Source organism: Macaca fascicularis, chromosome 10 (genome assembly GCF_037993035.2).
Source record: "Macaca fascicularis isolate 582-1 chromosome 10, T2T-MFA8v1.1".
NCBI classification, from domain to species: Eukaryota; Metazoa; Chordata; class Mammalia; order Primates; family Cercopithecidae; genus Macaca; species Macaca fascicularis.
Window position 1 is genome coordinate 31,514,933 of NC_088384.1, and position 21,201 is coordinate 31,536,133.

The following is a 21,201-nucleotide window of genomic DNA, read 5'->3' on the forward strand; positions in this document are numbered from 1 at the left end:
GCCAGGGTGGCCTCTAATTTAGTCTCCAAGCCTCCTCAGGGGTAGATGGTATCACCTCCCTGTACAAGCCACCTAGAGGCAGCAGGCCCTGGAGGTGTATTTTGATTTAATAAACATTTATTTAATTAATAAACGAAGCCCACCCTTGGCTCACTGGCCACAGTGTATTCAGTGCACGCCACCCTCGGTGTGAGACTGCTCCCTTTTCCTGGCTGTTCTTGACTTCAGGGTTGGAAACTGAACAACAGTCGCCTAAGAGCACAAACAGGTGGCTCCCTTTCTTTTCCCATGATTAGAAATGGCTCTCTAACAGGAGAATTACCACTGTATTAGCATTTTAGAAACCTTGCTGGGCTAAGGACAGGCTGAGTACTTTGTCAGGGGCACGCTCATTTTCACCTCACTCTCTGATATGAATACTTAGGCTCTCTACTTCTCACTATCATCACCTTGGTGACTAATGCAGAGGTTGGTGGCTCATACCTGTATTCCCAGCACTTTTGGGAGGCCAAGGAGGAAGGATCACTTGAGGCCAGGAGTTTGAGACCAGCCTGGGCAACACAGCAAGACCTGGCCTCTACAAAATTAAAAAATAAAATTAGCTGGGCATGGTGGTACATGCCTGTACTCCCAGCTCCTTGGGAGGCTGAGGTGGGATGATTGCTCAAGCCCACAATATTGAGGCTGTAGTGAGCTGTGATTGTGCCACTATACTCAGCCTGAGCAAGAGCGAGACCCTATCGCAAAAAAAATTAAAAAATAAAAATTAAAAATAAAAGACCTATTTCTCAAAAGATGCCATTTGTCTATTTCATTATTTTCTAAAGTTTCACTTTCACTAATTTGATCAAGTCTTAATTTTTTTTTTTTTTTTTTTTTTTAATTGAGAAGCAGAGATGGAGTCTGCCTCTGTCGCCCAGGCTGGAGTGCAGTGGCGCAATCTCAACTCACTGCTACCTCCCCCTCCTGGGTTCAAGTGATTCTCCTGCCTCAGCCTCCCGAGTAGCTGGGACTACAGGCATCCACCACCACACCTGGTAATTTTTTGTATTTTTAGTAAAGATGGGGTTTCACCGTGTTACCCAGGATGGTCTTGATCTGCCTGCCTCATCCTCCCAAAGTGCTGGGATTACAGGCGTGAGCCTGTAACACGTGCACTGGGTACTTCAAATTTTTTGCTGCTCTGCACATGCGCACATCTGTGATAGACCAGAAGTGCCGAGAATATTGATTTTGGGGCTACAAAAAACTTTAGTGAGTAGGCAAATTCACAAACACAGACTCTATGAACAATGAGGCTCAACCACAAATGGAATCATACAATATGTGGCCTTCCATGGATGGTTCTTTCATTTAGCATATTTTCAACATTTATGTACCATAAGACAGTACTTCATTGCTTTTTATGGCTAAATAAGATTTCATTGTAGAGATACACTACTTTTTTGTTGTTGCTTGGTTTTGTTTTGAGAGGGAGTTTGGTTCTTGTTGCCCAGGCTGGAGTGCAGTGGCGCAATCTTGGCTCACTGCAACCTCCACCTCCCAGGTTCAAGCGATTCTCCTGCTTTAGCCTCCCAAGTAGCTAGGATTGCAGGTGCTCGCCACCACGCCCAGCTAATTTTTTGTATTTTTAGTAGAGACAGGGTTTCACCATGTTGGCCAAGCTGGTCTTGAACTCCTGACCTCAGGTGATCCACCCACCTCAGCCTCCCAAAGTGCTGGGATCACAGGCGTGAGCCACCGCTCCTGGCTCACATTTTGTTTATTCACTCACCAACTGATGGACATTTGGGCTCTTTCCACTTCCTGTTCATTGTGAATAATGGTGCTATGAACATCTGTGTACAAGTTTTTATTGAGCATATGTTTTCATTTCTCTTGGGTAGATATAGCTAAGAGTGGAACTGCTGGGTCATATGAGCATCTTTTCATATTACTATTTCTTCCATTATGCTTACTTTTCTGTACTTGTAGATGGCTAAAGTTAGCTAGAGGTTGTGAATTGAGGAGGTCAAAGAACTTCAAGGCTGGATCTGGAAGAAGCCATAATTGGGAATGTCGAAGTTTCTAAGGACAAGGGCAGGAGACAAAAATCATGAGCAGGTGCTCTGGGGACAAAGGAAGAGCACTGGAAGATTACAGCAGGAGGGTGGCACAATTGGCTTTCTCTTTCTTTCTTTCCTTCCTTTTTTTTTTTTTGGTACAAACAGGGTTTCACCGTGTTGCTCAGGCTGGTCTCAAACTCTTTGGCTCAAGCAATCTGCCTGCATCAGTCTCCCAAAATGCTGGGATTACAGGAGTGAGCCACTGTGCCCGGCCTCAAGTGGCACTTTCACTTACCATATTTAGGAAACAAATGAAGGAATGGTGAGGCATTTGAAAGGGCAGGGTTTGCAGGACAGTGGCAGCTGAACAGCAGTCAGGAAACAGCACCAGAAAAACAGGGACACCCAACATATGAAGAATCAGGCAGGTGGGAGAAGGAATGGCATGTCCAGAAGAGCTGCCATTTGGGAAAAGCAGGCCCAAGTGGGTCTGAGGAGGCAGCAAGGGGACTCAGCATCCTTGCCTGCCTGTCCCACCTCTGCCATCCTGTCTCCCATCCTGCATGCTCCTCCCATCAAGAGCTGAAGTCTATTTTCCCTCTCATTAAATCTGGACTTGCCTGACCAAAAGAATCTGCAGAAGCGACACTGTACCAGTTCTGTACCTTCACCCTGGGACCCTGACACCACCATGCTCTGAAAGCGTTCAATCTAGCCTTGTGGAAAATACGAGAACACAAAGAGAACCAAAGTGCCTTAGCTAATGCCATTTCCACACATGTGCACGATGCCTACCAGCACTTCCCAGTCAAATTGAGTTCTCAGCTCAATACAGCTGCATGAGTGACCCCAGGAACGAATGGTCAGCTGTAGAACCATGCAGCTGAGCCCAGCCAACCTCCAGAGTAAAAACTAATAAACTGGTGTTACTTTAAGCCGCAAAGTTTTGATAGGGGTTATAATGTAGTAATAGATAACAAACATGGGAATGTGGCCATCAAGTGCCAGGAACATTCTTGATGCATGTGAGGATGAATCAAGGCCATGCCACAAACAATCTACATAATAATGTTCTAGGAAGGAATCCTCAACTGTTCCAAATCACAAAATAGCAATTCTGGCTCTGTCCATCGTGGCACACAGAAAAGCTCCTGTACCAAAATTTTTACCTTAAAAATCCCAAGTCAACAGTACTTTTTATAAAAAAATTAAAAGCTGCCCCTAAGTTATTTGGCCCTTTAGGGGGGGGAAAAAAAAGCAGCCACAGTGTGAAAAAGCACAGCATTTTGGCAATGCACCTGGAGAGGAAGGTAAAAAGTGAATAATCCTGCCACGGCCTTCTACACAGCAGCCCCATGAGAGGGGCAAAGCGCGTGCATCTATCTCCTGAGAGCCTCCCTGGCCCTAGCTCCACCCTCTCAGTCTACAGGTAAGGAAGGAGTCCCAGAACTCTTTGTGGCCAGAACTTGAGGTGCAGGGCTTTCCTAGGCAGCCTGGCCTAGAAGGACTGCCACTCCCCAGGCACGGTAGTTTAACAGACATGACTCAGCAAGGACTCCAGGAATTATTGAACACTCTTGATCAAATGCAGTTATAGGTTTTCAACAGTGCTAGGAATCTGTATTAAAAAAAAATCAGGTCGCCGGGCGCGGTGGCTCACGCCTGTAATCCCAGCACTTTGGGAGGCCGAGGCTGGCGGATCACGAGGTCAGGAGATCGAGACCATTCTGGCTAACACGGTGAAACCCCGTCTCTACTAAAAATACAAAAAACTAGCCGGGCGTGGTGGCAGCGCCTGTAGTCCCAGCTACTCGGGAGGCTGAGGCAGGAGAATGACGTGAACCCGGGAGGCGGAGCTTGCAGTGAGCTGAGATCGCGCCACTGCACTCCAGCCTGGGCGACAGAACGAGACTCCGTCTCAAAAAAAAACAAAAAAAAACAAAAAAAAAACAAAAAAAAAAAACCAGGTCGGCCGGACATGGTGGCTCATGCCTGTAATCCCAGCACTTTGGGAGGCTGAGGCCGGTTGATCACCTAAGGTCAGGAGTTCAAGACCAGCCTGGCCAACATGATGAAACCCTGTCTGTACTACAAATACAAAAATTAGCCAGGCATGGTGGCGGGCGCCTGTAATCCCAGCTACTCGGAAGCCTCAGGCAGGAGAATCGCTTGAACCCAAGAGGCGGAGGTTGCAGTGAGCTGGGATGGCACCACTACACTCCAGCCTAGGTGACTCTGTCTCAAAAAAAGACAGGACACGACACGACACGACACGACATGACACAACAAGACCAGGCCATGTGCACTGAGAAGAACTGTGTCAAGCTTTTATAAACATCAACTTGTACACAAACAAGGACCAAGCCCACTAGAGACTGTTCTGCCCTGACCGAATGTTTAGCACCCACTCCTTTCTTCTACTCAGTGTGGGAGTCTAATGGGCACCTTTCATGGTGATTATTTCCAACAAGTGAGGCTCAACTTTTCTTGTGAAAGGCTTTCCACGCCACCTTCCAGGGCTTTTCTCAGTCACTGAAACACAGGACCTCCTCAATCCCTGTGCAGGTCAAAAGTTCAACTGAGTTATTCCCATGGGACTGGTGGGACCTCAGCCATACTTTGCGTGCACCTGGCAAGGCAGGAGTTCTCTGCACTCTGTCGGAGCTGGCATTAGAAAGGACCCATGAGCCCCCACCCGAGAGCAGTACCACCCAAAGAAACCCTCCACTTGCAGCCTCTCAGGTGCCAGCTTTGCCCACTCTAATCTAAACAGACTTTACACTAAAAGAAAGCCACCACAATATGAGATGAGGGCTTCCAAAGAAAGTCTGGAATTAAATGAAAACTAGACACAGTCCATAACAAACTCTAGTCACTTCTAGGGGACAAAAGTGAGGACAACCACAATACTGACTCGAATACTCTTCCCAGAAGAATGAGCATGTGTATGTTCACACAGCCACACACAGACACATGCACCACGCACAGCCACATCCAACTCCAGGGAATCCCAGGCCCACTAAAGCCAACCATGTGCCTTCATCTGGGAATACTGCCCTTACATCTGCCTCTGTCCCTCCGCTCACATCACCCCTTGAGCCACTAGGCTCTAGCTCACCCCCTTCCTATAGCCTGGAAGGCCCTCTCCAACCTCCTTTCCTCCATGGAGTCTGAGTTCAGGCACTAACTACTGTGTAAGGCCACCTTAAATCCCACTCTCCCTTCCCCTTGTAGGCAGCCCCACAGTCCTTCATCCCTTCCAGAAACCAGGGCCTGAACCCCTCTGCACCAGCAGCAAGCCGCTGGGCTTGTCTGTCCATGTGTGTTCCCACTGTGGACAGCAGCCCAGGGTTGAGCACTGGGAGGGCCTCCTCAATCCCTGTACAGGTCAAAAGTTCAGCTGAGATGAGTCATTCCCACAAGGCCTGACAGGACCTCAGCTACATTTTGCGTGTACCTGGTAAGGTAGGAAAGATTCTCTGGATTCTGTCTGATCTGGTATCAGAAACCCCCACCCCAGAGCAGCACTCCCAAAGACCCCCTCCAAGGAAGACACAGGCACATGTCTTACCTTGGTCGGTTTTGGTTGCTGGCTTCCAGTTTTCAGCGCTAATTACTGGCAGACAGACCTGCCCCTTTTCGTCAATGTTCGGGTGATAGATCTTTGTTTTAAATGTGATCTTCGGTGGTTTGAATGGGTACTCTGCTGGAAAGTTGATTTCGATTCTGAAGGCCCCCTTATCATATGGAGGGTTGTCCTGGAAGGAAAGAGAGATCAAAATGAACACACCATGGTTCATAAACCTATGGCCAAGATAGGAATGTTTCAATTGTTTATCTGAAAAATCAATTTATTTCAAGGGATTCAAGTATCAACTGAAGCCCTGCCACCTTCAGGACAACCTAGCCACCCATTAGTATTTCTAGAGCAAGATATCTCCTAAACTGAGAAAAGGCTTGAGATTGATGTCCTGGTCTCTTTATACTTTTTTAAAAAATAGACTTCACTTTTTAGAATACCTTTAGGTATACAGCAAAACTGAGAGGAAAGGACAGAGTGTTCCTATATACCCCCTGCCCCTAAATACACACAGCCTTCCCCACTATCAGCATCTCTCGCCAGAGGGGCAAATTTGTTACCATCAATGAACCTTTTACCTTAACACATCATGACCTCTCAGATTCCCTAGTTTATGTTAGGGCTCACACTTGGTGTTGCATATTCTATAGGTTTTATGTGGTTATCAGACAAGCTGGAATCATGCAATATGTAGCTGCTATGTCTGAATGTATCTCCCCAAAAATCTTATGTTGAAACCTAATCACCAATGTGATGGTATTAGGAGTTGGGGCCACTGGGAAGTGATTAGGTCATGATGGGATTGGTGTCCTTATCAAAGAGGACCCCAAGAACTGCCTTGCCCTTTCCATCATACAAACACACAGTGAGAAGGCACCATCTATAAACCACAAAGCAGGCCCTCAGTTGCCACTGAATCTGCTGGAGCCTTGATCTTCAGACTTCCCAGCCTCAATAACTGAGAAATAAATTTGTTGTTAGAAGCTATTTGTTCTTTTTATTTATATATTTATTTTGAGAGTCTGTTGCCCAGACTGGAGTGCAGTGGCACAATCTTGGCTCACCACAACCTCCGCCTCCTGGGTTCAAGCAATTCTCCTGCCTCAGCCTCCCAAGTAGCTGGGATTACAGGCACCCACCTCAATGCCCAGCTAATTTTTGTATCTTTAGTAGAGATGGGGTTTCACCATGTTGGCCAGGCTGGTCTTGAACTTCTGACCTCAAGTGATTTGCCAACCTCGGCCTCCCAAAGTGCAGGGTTTATAGGCATGAGCCACTGTGCCCAGCTGTTACTTGTTTTTCTTCCCTTCATACTTACTTATTTATTTTTAACAGGGTCTTGCTCTGTTGCCCACTGGAGTATAGTGGCATGATCTTGGCTCACTGCAACCTTGACTTCACAGGCTCAAGCAGTCCTCCCACCTCAACCTCCCAAGTAGCTGAGACTACAGATAGGCACCACCACGCCCAGCTAATTTTTTGTACTTTTGTAGAGACTGGGTTTTGCTATGTTGTTCAGGCTGGTCTCAAACTCCTGGGCTCAAGAGATCTGCCTGTCTCGGCCTCCCAAAGTGCTAGGATTACAGGTGTGAGCCACTGCACCCAGCCTCATTTCTTCTTAGTGTTAAATATCATTTGTCTATATGTACTACAGTTTATCCATTAACCCACTGAAGGACATCTGGGTTGCTTTCAAACCTTAGCAATTAATGAATAAAGCTGTTATAAGCATCTGTGTGCAGGTTCTGTGTGGATACAAGTTTTCAATTCATTTGGCTAAATACTAAGGAATGTAATTGCAAGATTGAATGGTAAGAGGTATGTTTAGTTTTGTAAGAAACTGCCAAACTGGGCCAGGAGCAGTGACTCGTGTCTGTAATCTAAGCACTTTGGGAGGTCAGGGAGGGAGGATCACTTGAGGCCGGGAGTTCAAGACCAGTTTGTGCAACATAACAAGACCCCATCTCTACAAAAAATAAAATAAAAATAAAAATAAAATATATTAGCCTGGGCCAGGCTCAGTAGCTCACACCTGTAATCCCAGCACTTTGGGAGGCTGAGCTGGGTAGATCACTTGAGGTCAGGAGTTCAAGACCAGAATGGCCAACATGGTGAAACCCTGTCTCTACTAAAAATATAAAAAAATTAGCAGAGCGCAGTGGTGCCCGCCTGCAGTCCAGCTACTCAGGAGGCTGAGGTAGGAGAATCGCTGAAACCCTGGAGGCAGAGGTTGCAGTGAACTGAGATTGCGCCACTACACTCCAGCCTGGGTGACAGAGCGAGATTCCACCTCAAAAAATAATAATAAAATAAATATATTAGCCTGGCATGGTGGCGTGTGCCTGTAGTCTCAGCTACTTGAGAGGTTAAGAAGGGTGGAATTCTTAGGCCCAGGAGTTTGAGAATGCAGTGAGCTGTGATCAAGCTTCTGCACTCCATTTTGGGCAAGAGTGAGACTCAATTTCTTTGTTAAAAAGATTTTATGGCCGGGCGCGGTGGCTCAAGCCTGTAATCCCAGCACTTTGGGAGGCCGAGATGGGTGGATCACGAGGTCAGGAGATCGAGACCATCCTGGCTAACACGGTGAAACCCCGTCTCTACTAAAAACACAAAAAATTAGCCGGGAGTGGTGGCACGCACCTGTAATCCCATCTACTTGGGAGGCTGAGGCATGAGAACTGGTTGAACCAAGATCGCACCACTGCACTCCTGCCTAGGCGACAGAGCAAGGCGTTGTCTCAAACAAAACAAAACAAAACAAAAACAAATCCTTTTGTAAAGACAGGATCTCACTTTGTTGCTAAAATTTTTTAAAAATTAGCTGTGCACGCTGCTGGTGCACACCTGTAGCCCCAGCCACTCAGGAGGCTGAGGTAGAAGGACTGCTTGCGGCTGTAGTGTTAAGTTGTTAGTTGTTAAGGCTATAGTGAGCCATGGTCACGCCACTGCCTTCCGGCCTAGGCAACAGAGTGAGATCCTACCTCTTTTTTCTTCCAAAAAGAGGAAGAAAAAAAAGAAGCAGTTCTGTTGTTACGTGAGGCAGGCCAGGCCTCTCACCACCCAGGGAACTTGGTCAAACTCATCTGAACTTCTCTGGGCCTCTTTCCTAGTCTGGGGCTCTGTGGATGGTCAAAGGAGTGGCTCAGGTGTGCACAAGTCACACAAATTATGTGCCTGTCCCAGAGATTTTTGGTGAAAGAGGTGTGCAAAAATTAAAACATGAGATAATACCTTCCGGGTAAAGGTCTAAAGCTTTACAAGTGAATTTCAACATTAGAGCTAAATTTGCCCTTTGGGAAGGCCGCTCAGAAATAATAAGGGATGTTAATGAAGAATCACGGTTTTATTGTAAAAAATATAAATATCACACAACATTGCAGAAAATTTGCCTCCAACTTAAGCTGCAACATTTCAGTGTCAAATAAACCAAAGATTTCAGCATTATCTATTTGTTTATTTACAGATGGAGTCTCACTCTTTGCCCAGGCTGGAGTGCAATGGCGGGATCTCGGCTCACTGCAACCTCCGCCTCCCGGGTTCAAATGATTCTCCTGTCTCAGCCTCCCAAGTAGCTGGGATTACAGGGGCAGGCTGCCACACCCAGCTAACTTTTTGTATTTTAGTAGAGACAGGGTTTCACCGTATTGCCCAGGCTGGTCTCAAACTCCTGAGCTCAGAAAATCCACCCATGTCAGCCTCCCAAAGTGCTGAAATTACAGGAGTGAGCCACCATGCCCAGCTGATTTCAGCATTATCTTCACTGAACATGACTAGTGTTTTTCTGTTATGCCTGCCTTTATGTGAATGTCTTGTGCTCCCTAAGCTCATACTGCTGTATTGAGGAAATCATTTGAGAAGTAAATTAATTCCTTATGATAATTTTACACACTCTGAACTAGTTCACAAACTGAAGCTCCAGCACTTTGGAAGGCCAGGTATCACCTGAGCCCAGGAGTTGGAGGCTGCAGTGAGCTATGATTGCACCACTGCACTCCAGCCTAGGCAAGAGTGAGAACCTGTCTCAAAAAACAAACAAACAAAAAGACATCTTTTCAATCCATGTCTAAATTCTAGGACAGACTTTGCAGACTTTTTATCCACTTGTCTTTTTTTTTTTTTGAGACAGAGTCTTGCTCTGTCGCCCAGGCTAGAGTGCAGTTGCGCGGTGTCAGCTCACCGCAAGCTCTGCCTCTCACGCCACTCTCCTGCCTCAGCCTCCCGAGTAATTGGGACGACAGGCGCCCGTCACCACGCCCAGCTAATTTTTTGTATTTTTACTAGAGACAGGGTTTCACTATGTTAGCCAGGATGGTCTTGATCTCCCGACCTCATGATCCACCCGCCTTGGCCTCCCAAAGTGCTGGGATTATAGGCATGAGCCACCGTGACTGGCCCACCTTTTTTTTTTTTTTTTTTTTGAGATGGAGTCTCGCTCTGTCACCCAGGCTGGAGTGCAGTGGCACGATCTCAGCTCACTGCAGCCTCCACCTCCTGAGTTCAAGCGATTCTCCTGCCTCACCCTCCCAAACAGCTGGGACTACAGGCCCGCACCACAACTCCCAGCTAATTTTTTGTATTTTTACTAGAGACAGGGTTTCACCATGTTGGCCAGGCTGGTCTCGAACTCCTGACCTCAGGTGATCCACCTGCCTCAGCCTCCCAAAGTGCTGGGATTACAGGTGTGAGCCACCACGCCCGGCCCACTTGCTATTTATAAAGACAGAAAGATACTTGTTTTAAAGTGGATTTTCTTTTTTTTTTTTTTTTTTTTTGAGACGGAGTCTCGCTCTGCCGCCCAGGCTGGAGTGCAGTGGCCGGATCTCAGCTCACTGCAAGCTCCGCCTCCCGGGTTCACGCCATTCTCCTGCCTCAGCCTCCCGAGTAGCTGGGACTACAGGCGCCGCCACCTCGCCCGGCTAGTTTTTTGTATTTTTTAAAGTAGAGATGGGGTTTCACCGTGTCAGCCAGGATGGTCTCGATCTCCTGACCTCGTGATCCGCCCGTCTCGGCCTCCCAAAGTGCTGGGATTACAGGCTTGAGCCACCGCGCCCGGCCTAAAGTGGATTTTCTTTTATATATAGCCTGGCTAACAATTTCCTGTATTTGCTTCTAGTCATTATATGCATGCATGTAAATAAGAGTTGATCATTTCAACCTGGGAAAGCCAATTTTTAAAAATCTGACCAAAGTTTCTCAAGTACTTAGATGCCAGGTGCTTTCCCGTCCCATCTCCAGTCCATACTCCACCCGTCCTGGTCCCCTAACACCAGCCCTGGGAAGCCAGTGCTGCCATCACTCACATTTGGAAATGGAGCAAGTGAAGTACAATTGAGTGACTGGCCTGAGACCTCTCCTAAACTCAGCCTTCCTGTTCCGGAACCCACCCCTCATATCTGCAGGTATCCATCTGGGTCCATCCTCACCACCTTTGTGGGATGCAGGGACGAGGGGAACTGGCCTTTTTCTCAAGTCTTCTACCAACATTCAATAAATTGGCAGGCCACCTTTTTAGGCTGCAAGTAAGGTAAAAATCTCAGATCCTTCACAGCTCTTGACATCAACCTCCCATGGCACAAAGCCATTTTGTGGCAGCTAAGACTAAGAGGAAGCTCTTTGCCATATGGCACCGAACCATCTGGGGTCTTTCACCCACCTGTCCTAGCTCTAACCCTGTGGTCAAATCCAATCTTCTTTTCCTATGGCAACCCTTCAAGAATCCTAAAACCCCATTCCACTTCATGTTTTCCCTTCCCAAGTAAAGACCTGGAGTCCTTCATCCCACAGAAGTCACAGTTTCATGTCACTGCTGTGAAGCAGTGAAGACAACTATACAGCTCTCTGGCAGCCACAGAGGAAGTCAAGGTGTCTTCTGGTTGTCTGACTTGGACTGCTGCTACATGGCACATCCCTGTGATGTGTTCCCACCTGGCTGTAGGACACCACAGACAGGACTCATGGCTGACTTGAAGAGTTGGATCCTAGTTTGGATCTAACTAGCATGCTTCCTCTTCATGCCAGGCTTCAGATAGACTGAAGGGTCCTGTGCACTGCTGTCACTTCTGTCTAGTGTGGTAGTGACTCCACAGCAGCGTCCTTTCCCTGTGACTAACCTTTTTCACCCAGTGAACTAACAAAGCCCAAGCTTTCCCTGCCATAGGGATATCTACTCAGACCAGCCCTGTGGGCTGCCTATCCCCACACAGTCCAGTCCACTGTTAAGAGAGAACGAGGGGACGTGGCCTGGCCTGCTCGGAGTGCCCCAGGCTGGTTTCTATGCTCTCAAGCCTTCGTGATCCACTCTGGAACCTTGTCAAGAACTGAGTTAAGTCAGGCATGGTGGCTTATACCTATAATTCCAGCACTTTGGGATGCTGAAGTGAGTGGATCACTTGAAGTCAGGAGTTCGAGACCAGCCTGACCGACATGGTGAAACCCCATATCTACTAAAAATACAAAAACATTAGCCAGGCATAGTGGTACACGCCTGTAATCCCAGCTACTTAGGAAGCTGAGGCAGGAGAATCGCTTGAACCCGGGAGACGGAGGTTGCAGTGAGCTGAGATCACACCACTGCACTCCAGCCTGGGGGACAAGAGAGACTGTGTCTCAAACAAACAAACAAACAAACAAAAACAACCAAAAGAGTTAAGTTTAGGAGGTTAAGTTCTCGTAATTTCTAAATATGGAATATGTCCTTACTCTACATTCGAAAGTCATAAGAACTTAACTTTGTAAATTGCCTTTAAGTCTTTATTTATTTTTCTTTGAAAGAGTCTCGCTTTGTCACCCAGGCTGGAGTGCATGACGCGATCTCAGCTCACTGCAACCTCCACCTCCTGGGTTCAAGCAATTCTCCTGCCTTAGCCTCCCAAGTAGCTGGGATTACAGGCACCTGCCACCACACCCAGCTAATTTTTTGTATTTTTAGTAGAGATGGGGTTTCGTCATGTTGGCCAGGCTGGTCGCAAACTCCTGGCCTTGGGTGATCCACCGTCCTTGGCCCCACAAAGTGCTGGGATTACAGGCCTGAGCCATCGCACCCCACCTTGTCTTTAAGTATTTATTGCCTCTTCTGAAAACAGGCTTTTTGGTTATTTGAATCACAAAATCTGCTACATAAGATTCCTCTTGTTCTAATATTGGTTTCTGAAGATGACTTCTTTGTACTGTTTTCAACAATTTGGTTTTGGGGATTTTTCATAATACAGTTCTTTGGCAACCAACGTTTCTTTCTTTTTTTTCTTTTTTTTTTTTTTTTTTTTGAGATGGAGTCTCACTCTGTCGCCCAGGCTGGAGTGCAGTGGTGCGATCTCAGCCCACTGCGGCCTCCGCCTCCCAGGTTCAAGAGATTCTCCTGCCTCAGCCTCTCGAGTAACTGGGATTACAGGTGCCCACCACCACACCCAGCTAATGTTTATACTTTTAGTAGAGATGCGGTTTCACCATGTTGGCCAGGCTGGTCTCAATCTCCTGACCTCAAGTGATCCGCCTCCCCTGGCCTCCCAAAGTGCTGGGATTACAGGCATAAGCCACCACACCCGGCCGGCAACAAATATTTCAACACTAAAGAGTTCAATCACATTCCCTTTGGAAGTACGTATTAGTAGGAATAACTTTTTTTTTTTTTTTTTTGAGACGGAGTTTTGCTCTTGTTGCCCAGGCTGGAGCGCAATGGCGCAATCTCAGCTCACTGTAACTTCCATCTCCCGGGTTCAAGCGATTCTCCTGGCTGAGCCTCCCAAGTTGCTGGGATTTACAGGCGCCCACCACCAGGCCCGGCTAAATTTTTTTGTATTTTTAGTAAAGATGGGGTTTTGCCATGTTGGCCAGGCTGGTCTCAAACTCCTGACCTCAGGTGATCCACTTGCCTCGGCCTCCCAAAGTGCTGGGATTACAGGCATGAGCCACCGCACCCGGCCAGGAATAAGTATTTTAGAACTGGTTTTCCAATCTTTCATGACTTCATAATGTTCATAAACTACCTTCTGAATTATATCTACAATTAAAATCACAATCTCTATTAACTGAATTTGACAAAGACCTTTCCTTCCTTTGAACTCAAATAGCCATGAGTACTTCTCATACATAATTCACTTTTCTCCCAAGAATGGAAAAAATACAGCCCTCACGCCAAAAACAGAAGTGAAAAAAAACAAAACAAACAAACAAACCAAAACCCACCAGACATCCCATTCCCCAGGATGCTGTCAGGCCCCTGCTGCCCAGCCTGAGAATGTTCTCTGTGCATACATGGTGCTCTCAAAGGCCTTAATTTCTTTTTCTTTTATTTTTTTTTTGAGACGGAGTCTTGCTCTGTCGCCCAGGCTGGAGTGCAGTGGCGCAATCTTGGCTCACTGCAAGCTCCGCCTCCCGGGTTCATGCCATTCTCCTGCCTCAGCTTCCCAAGTAGCTGGGACTACAGGTGCCTGCCACTGCACCCGGCTAATTTTTTGTATTTTTAGTAGAGACGGGGTTTCACCATGTTAGCCAGGATGGTCTCAATCTCCTGACCTCGTGATCCTCCCGTCTCGGCCTCCCAAAGTGCTGGGATTACAGGCGTGAACCACTGCGCCCGGCCAAAGCCCCTAATTTCTGTACATCTATGCAAACTACTCATATGTCCTCACATTGACTATATTTTTTCGTAGTTTTTGCTCACACTGCCTTCCACTATGCAGTCCAGATGTTGTCACCCTCCCACCCACTGCTGCCCCTCTTCTGTTGGGTCTTAAGTGCCTTGCAGGTGGAGTCACACTCAGTGCTTAAAAGACCATGGATTCCAGGAGGGCAGCTTCTCTGCAGCCTCTGTCCACAGAGCCTTGTGTCTGGCTGTGATAGGAGCTCAACAGCCCATAAACATAGGGGGATACTCTTCCTCCCAAAAACAACTCCAGTGTGCCCTGAGGTTGATGGCAAAATTATTTTTTATGTGTGGCTCTTTGTCAGAAAACAGGGCTGCCCTCATTAGGTCTCAACCATTACAGCTACAGGGCCAGGCGCGGTGGCTCACGCCTGTAATCCCAGCACTTTGGGAGGCTGAGGTGGGTGGATCACAAGGTCAGGAGATCAAGACCATCCTGGCTAACACGGTGAAACCCCGTCTCTACTAAAAATACAAAAAAATTAGCTGGGCGTGGTGGCGGGCGCCTGCAGTCCCAGCTACTGGGGGGCTGAGACAGAATGGCATGAACCCGGGAGGCGGAGTTTGCAGTGAGCTGAGATCGCGCCACTGCACTCCAGCCTGGGCAAGAGAGCGAGACTACATCTCAAAAAAACAAACAAACAAACTATTACAGCTACAGGAGATAGAAGTAGCGGAGGGAGAAGGCAGAGTAGCACAATTAGTAGGAAGCAGAAAAGAACTGACAATTAACAGGCAAGAGCTGAGCCCAGGGAGACAGGATGCAGCTCCCAACAAAGGCCAGAGGGGCAGTGTAGAGAGGAGGAGGAATGAGGCAACTGGAGGGCATGGATTTTAGGAGCAACGTGCTGTGCAAATAAGCCTGCAGAAAGAAGGTGAGAGGTCTAACTACAAATAAAACTGCAAAACGGTGAAAGAAGCCACGAGTTCAAGACCAGCCTGGGCAACACAGCAAAACCCCGTCTCTACTAAAAATACAAAAAAATCAGCCGGGCATGGTGGTGCATGCCTGTAGCCCCAGCAAGACTCCATCTCTACAGAAAAAAAAAAAATTAAAATTAGCTGGGTGTCACAGCATGTGCCTGTAGTGCCAGCTACTTGGGAAGACTGCTTGAACTCAGGAGTTTGGGGCTGCAGTGAGCCATTACTGAGCCACTGCATTCCAGCCTGGATGACAGAGCAAGACCCTGTCTCTAAAAATAAAAATTAAATTAAAAAATTTAAAATGTTAGTGCATCAGGCCGGGCACGGTGACTCACGCCTGTAATCCCAGCACTTTGGGAAGCTGAGGCGGGGGGATCACTTGAGGTCGGGAGTTCGAGACCAGCCTGGCCAACAGGGTAAAACCCTGTCTCTACCAAAAAATACAAAAATTAGCTGCCTGTGGTGGTACACACTTGTAGTCCCAGCTAATCGGGAGGCTGAGGTGGGAGAATCACTTGAACCCAGAAGGCAGAGGTTGCAGTGAGACGAGACCGTGCTACTGCACTCTGGCCTGGACAACAAAGTGAGACCCTGTCTCAAAACAAACAAACAAACAAACAACAAACAAACAAAACCCACACATCCTTAGTATGAAGAAAATGGAATCAAAACCACAATGAGACAGCACTACATACCAACTAGAATGGCTGTAACGTAAGAAGAAAAAAAGTAAAATAACAAATGTTAGGAAGGATATGGACAAACTGGAACCTTTGCAGTGGGAATTTAAGATGTTACAGAATGGGCCCAATGGCTTATGCCTGTAATCCCAGCACTTTGGGAGGCTGAGGCGGGTGGATCACTTGAGGTCGGGAGTTCGAGACCAGCCTGGCCAACATGGAGAAACCCAGTCACGAAAGTACAAAAATTAGCCAAAACTGCTTGAACCCAGAAGATGGAGGTTGCAGAGAACTGAGATCGTATCACTGCACTCCCCACCCTGGGCAACAGAGCAAGACTCTGTCTCAAAAACAAAAATTAGCTGCGCATGGTGGTGCACACCTGCAATCCCAGTTACTCGGGAGGCTGATGTATAAGAATCACTTGAACCCAGGAGGCTGAGGTTGCAGTGAACCGAAATCACACCACTGCACTCCAGACTAGGTGACAGAGTAAGACTGTCTCAAAAAATAAAATAAAATGGAATAAAATAAAAAGAAATTGGCGGCCGGGCGCAGTGGCTCACGCCTGTAATCCCAGTACTTTGGGAGGCCAAGGCGGGCAGATCATGAGGTCAGAAGATCGAGACCATCCTGGCTAACACGGTGAAGCCCTGTCTCTACTAAAAAAATACAAAAAATTAGCCGGGCGTGGTGGCGGGCACCTGTAGTCCCAGCTACTAGAGAGGCTGAGGCAGGAGAACGGCGTGAACCCGGGAGGGGGAGCTTGCAGTGAGCCCAGATCATGCCACTGCACTCCAGCCTGGGCGACAGAGCAAGACTCTGTCTCAAAAAAAAAAAAAGAAAAGAAATTGGCTGGGTGTGGTGGCACACACCTGTATTCCTGGCTACTCAGGAGGATTTCTTGAGACCAGAAATTCAAGGCTGCAATGGGCCATGATGGCACCACTGCACCCTAGCCTGGGTGATTAGCACAAAACTCTGCCTCAAAACAACAAAACATTATTATGAAGTTATGAAATGGTTTATTAAAAGCTGCATGAAGGCCGGGCGCAGTGGCTCATGCCTGTAATCCCAGCACTTTGGGAGACCGAAGTGGGTGGATCACAAGGTCAAGAGACCAAGACCATCCTGGACAACATAGTGAAACCCCGTCTTTACTAAAAATACAAAAATTAGCTGGGTGTGCTGGCACACACCTGTGGTTCCAGCTACTTGGGAAGCTGAGGCAGGAGAATCGCTTCAATCCGGGAGGCAGAGGTTACAGTGACCAGAGATCATGCCACTGCACTCCAGCCTGGCGACAGAGCGAGGCTCCATCTCAATTAAAAAAAAAAAAACTGCATGAAAAAAGGCTGAGTGGAAGTATGCTGAAGGTTAAGAGTAAACACGTTCACTGGGCTAGAAGCTTCAAGAAGGTTCACCACCATATCTCTAGTTCCTAAAGGGCAATACCCAAAACGTAACTGAATTTCTTGATGATGTGATTATGGGTAATATTTTCTTCCTTAGACGTTACCTTAGAATCTTCGATGAAAAAAAATTACAGAAAAACAAATGTTTAAAGGGAATAGACCTGAGTTGTGTTGGCAACAATGAAGTCTCTAGGAAGTACCTCTCCAGCCTCCCCTCCCACCTGCCCTCCTCTGTGCACTACGACCAGGGCAATCACTAAGTGGCTACCCAAGGATAGCACCTTCCACTAAGGACCAGGGCTGGGCTGCCATGCCTTCATCGACCTGGCTCTGCTTTCATCCCAACTGGGCAGACCTCAGGTGAATTTGTATAGTAGATTCCCATGCTGGCCCAGCCCGTCCAATGCAGGAAGACCTAAGGCCCAGGTTGGGGTACAAGTGTGGACCTTGGGGATGTCAGATGTTAAGAATGTCTTAACTGCTCTGGAGAAGGAAGAAGACTTTGTTGAAACACTCCTCATACAAACCTAGGGCCCTGGAAGAAAGCAATGGAGAGGACCGAGAAGAAGTGGTATACACAGGCACAAGAGCAGCCCTGACTGTGGCTTACTGTCTCCAAGGCAAAACTTTGGCCTGGATAGCTCCCCAGAGCCTCAGTCCAAGCGCACTGGGATTCTACCAGCCAGCCTCCACCTTTGGCCTAGTAAGATCTTAGCCCACTGCTCCACAGCCCCTGCCAGCGTGAAACCAGAGTGAGGCCTTTGCATGAGTTGGGGCAGAACATGCCCAGCAACAGTCTACCCTTGGAGCCGGCTAGCAGGCTCTCAGGCCACTAAACTCTCAGGGCCAGACTGCCCAAGCCTTACCACTTAAAACCATTCCATTCATTTTTATCACTTTCCAAAGAGCCACAGATTAACTGTTCACTTCTTTGCTTGGTAGGCTACACAATCTCAATTAGAAAGGGGACAAGATGTCAGATGGTCCCGGCCATCTTCAGGTCCCTAGAGTAGGCAAGGGCTGTACTCACAGGCCAACCTCTCCCATGCAGAGGTGTCTCTGCCACCCATACCCTTTGCCCTGAGCCCTAACACCATCAAGCCTAAAGAAATCTAAAGGACTCATCTTCAAAATCAGACTGGAAGCTCCCAGATTTAAACATTCTGAGCATACTAAATCATTACAAAGCATATCTTTCCTTAGTTATCCAAATGATTATGGAAATAAACTACAAATCCAATAACTGCTGATCAAATTCAGGGACTTTAAAAAAAAAAAAAAAGGCATGACCTTATAACCAGCATCAAGAAGCATCTATAGGAGGAAGCATGTTCCATGCTCTGCTTTGGCAAAGTAGCCAATCCATCCATGAGAAAAAATTACATACAGGACAGGGTTAGGCACAGGGCAAGGGCCTAAGGCTCAGATGTGCAAAGTGGGAAAGAAAAGGAAGAAAGAAGGTGAGTGGATGAGGAAGAACAGGAAAGGAGGGCACTCACACAGGACAAGGCTGTGAGCTGGGGTAGCTGGAAGGCTACACAACGACCAAGTGAGGCTGCCTGGTGGAGAGATGGTGCAGCTTCCGGGGAGAAGGCAGGAATGGAGACAGGTGTGGGAATCCTTCACGTCCAGCATAATCATCTATGATGCTGAAAGTAGTAGGGTCCCCAGAGACAAAACAGAACAGGAGAACAGCAGGAGACTAATAAGAGCCATGTTTAAGAGTGAGGAGGCTAAGGAGTGGCAAGACAGGAGAGAGTGGCAGGCTGGTCACAGGACTGGGGCCTGGAACGCTGCCCATGCTCTAAAAGCTCAGGAGGCAAGCAAAGGCCATGACGCCAGCGCTACCGAGCTAGAGGTGTGACAACAGTGGAGGCAGCCCGTGGGCTGGGTGTGATGTGGTTTCAGGAGAGGAAGGGGGACTGCAAACTGGAGTTAATTATAAGATAAGCCTCTTGAAGGGGAGGGGATGAAAGGATGCAGAAAAGAGTAGACACTAAGAGGGTGCTAAGTTCCAGGGAAGGCCATTGTTAGGAGGGGCTTGAGCCCATCAGAAGGCAGAAGTCTGTGAGACGGGGGAACTGGGCTGTGGGGGCAGACTCTGGAGGCATAAGCCCCAGAAAAAGACATGGGGTGAGGTGAACATGTGGGCAATTAGGAAAAGGGACTTGAGACAAATGGAAGGCACAGGTTGGAGGGGACCAGGAATAAAGCCCGAAATACAGGTATCCAAAGGGTTAGAGACATGAATGCAAAACCAAGAGAGAAAGCAAAATATCTAGAGGGCAATGCTTGTCCCCTCCCAAGGAGCTCAGAGAAGAAGGTCCTACTGATCCATCAGGCCAGGCGCAGGGAAGCCAGGAAAAGAGCAGGAGCACAGACACACTCCTTTTCTCTGTGTCCACAGATCTGCAAAGCTCAAGAGCCCCTGAATTTGACAAAACCAGTGCCAAGATGTGACTCTACTCAGGACCCAAGGCTACACTCCCTACCTTATCACCCTAGAGCGACAGCCACTTCTGTGCATCTGCTGGCTGCCTAGACTAAGAGCCTACTAAGGAGCAGAAAAACAAGCCCAACAGCACACACATCACCTTAAAGAATAATCTGGTAGGAAGTGGAAGTGTTCAATACTCACAGGAACAATAAGCCCTTGCCAAGTCAATAAATTAGCTTCATCAACCTGGATGTTACGGAAGTTTTTCATCCCACATTTGCGGATTTCTTCAAGCTCCTGTTGATTGACAAAGCATAAAGGGGTGTCAAATAGGGGAAAGCACCACATATTAAGATCCCTCCTGATGCCCTCAAATTAAACCAAGTGCCAACAATGCCAATGTCAAAATTGGAGAGTGAGGACTAAACTGTGCTTGGAGTGGTTAAGGAGGCATGGAGCTGCCATGGCGGTCCCCTCTGCAAGGTCGTTGCCTCTACCCATGCCCCAGACCAAGACAAGTCCCCACCTCAGTGAACCCCCTAAACACGACAGGGGGAACTGTGCTTCTGCAGATGTACCACCTCCTCTTTGGGTTGGTCATCATGCCTGTTTAAATCCCTCAGCACCCTGCATAGGGCAGACACGTGGCAGGAGCTATACTGAGGTGCTGTACACCTGATACCTTCCAATCAAGATTCATTAAGCACTGATTATGCATCAGATGCTGAGAACCTAAAGATGAATAAAACTGGGGACTGGGAACAAACCAGACACAAACACATATCCAGTTTTCTACCCAATGCTGTAAGTGTGATTTCAGAAGGACTCCACCTCAACATGGGCACACAGCAAAGAGAACCATCCAGTCTGGGACTGGGGTGGGAGTGGGGGGTGGGGTGGGGACGGGAAACCTTCAATGAGCCTCAGTTTCCTCAGCTGCAAAACAGACCCAGAATGCAGAAAAGGAAGGGGAAGCCATGCTGTGGGCAACAGGACCCCTTGCAAATATGTGGGGTTATTGGTGTATGAACAGTCAATGCAGCAAGTGCCACTTCACCCAGAAAGCACAACTTCACGACTTCAGGGTCCTGCCTGAGATGTCTTCAGAACTGTCACTTGTTTTTCAACTGTGCGCCAGCCTGACATTTCCCATTGCCTCCAACACCTCAGTGAATGCCTGGCAGGTGCTATAACCCAAGCCACCCAGCATGCCCTCCCGCCAGCACGCCCTCCCGCCAGCACACCAGCCTCGCCAACATTCCTCCACTGTTGACACACGAGTGCCACTTAACCTGCCTCAGCCCGGCCTCCCATCCAGTGGCACAACAGCTGCCTCCACACCTGTCAGGCACCTTCTCTTCTGCAGCCTGAGCACCATCCAGCTAAGCCCTGCCTCCTTTGCCAGGCTGCTTCCTCTGGCCCAGCTCCAGCACCCTCCAGAACCTCCTTATATGGTGCTTCAACTCAAAGTGGCTTGGG

General features: G+C 47.9%; 1 protein-coding gene across 3 annotated transcripts in view; it reads right to left on the reverse strand.

Moving 5' to 3' along the window:
* UBE2L3 (ubiquitin conjugating enzyme E2 L3) overlaps positions 1-21,201 on the reverse strand; it is a 51,658-nt gene that overhangs the window by 4,205 nt on the left and 26,252 nt on the right. For 2 of the 3 annotated variants that reach the window (XM_045363921.3, XM_074004298.1), the window contains exons 2-3: positions 19,924-20,019; positions 5,617-5,803 (exon numbers count right to left, since the gene is read on the reverse strand). In XM_045363921.3, coding sequence (XP_045219856.1) covers positions 5,617-5,803; positions 19,924-20,019 — 283 coding nt within the window. The remainder of the gene's footprint in view (positions 1-5,616; positions 5,804-19,923; positions 20,020-21,201) is intronic. The other variant, XM_045363923.3, reaches the window with a different exon arrangement.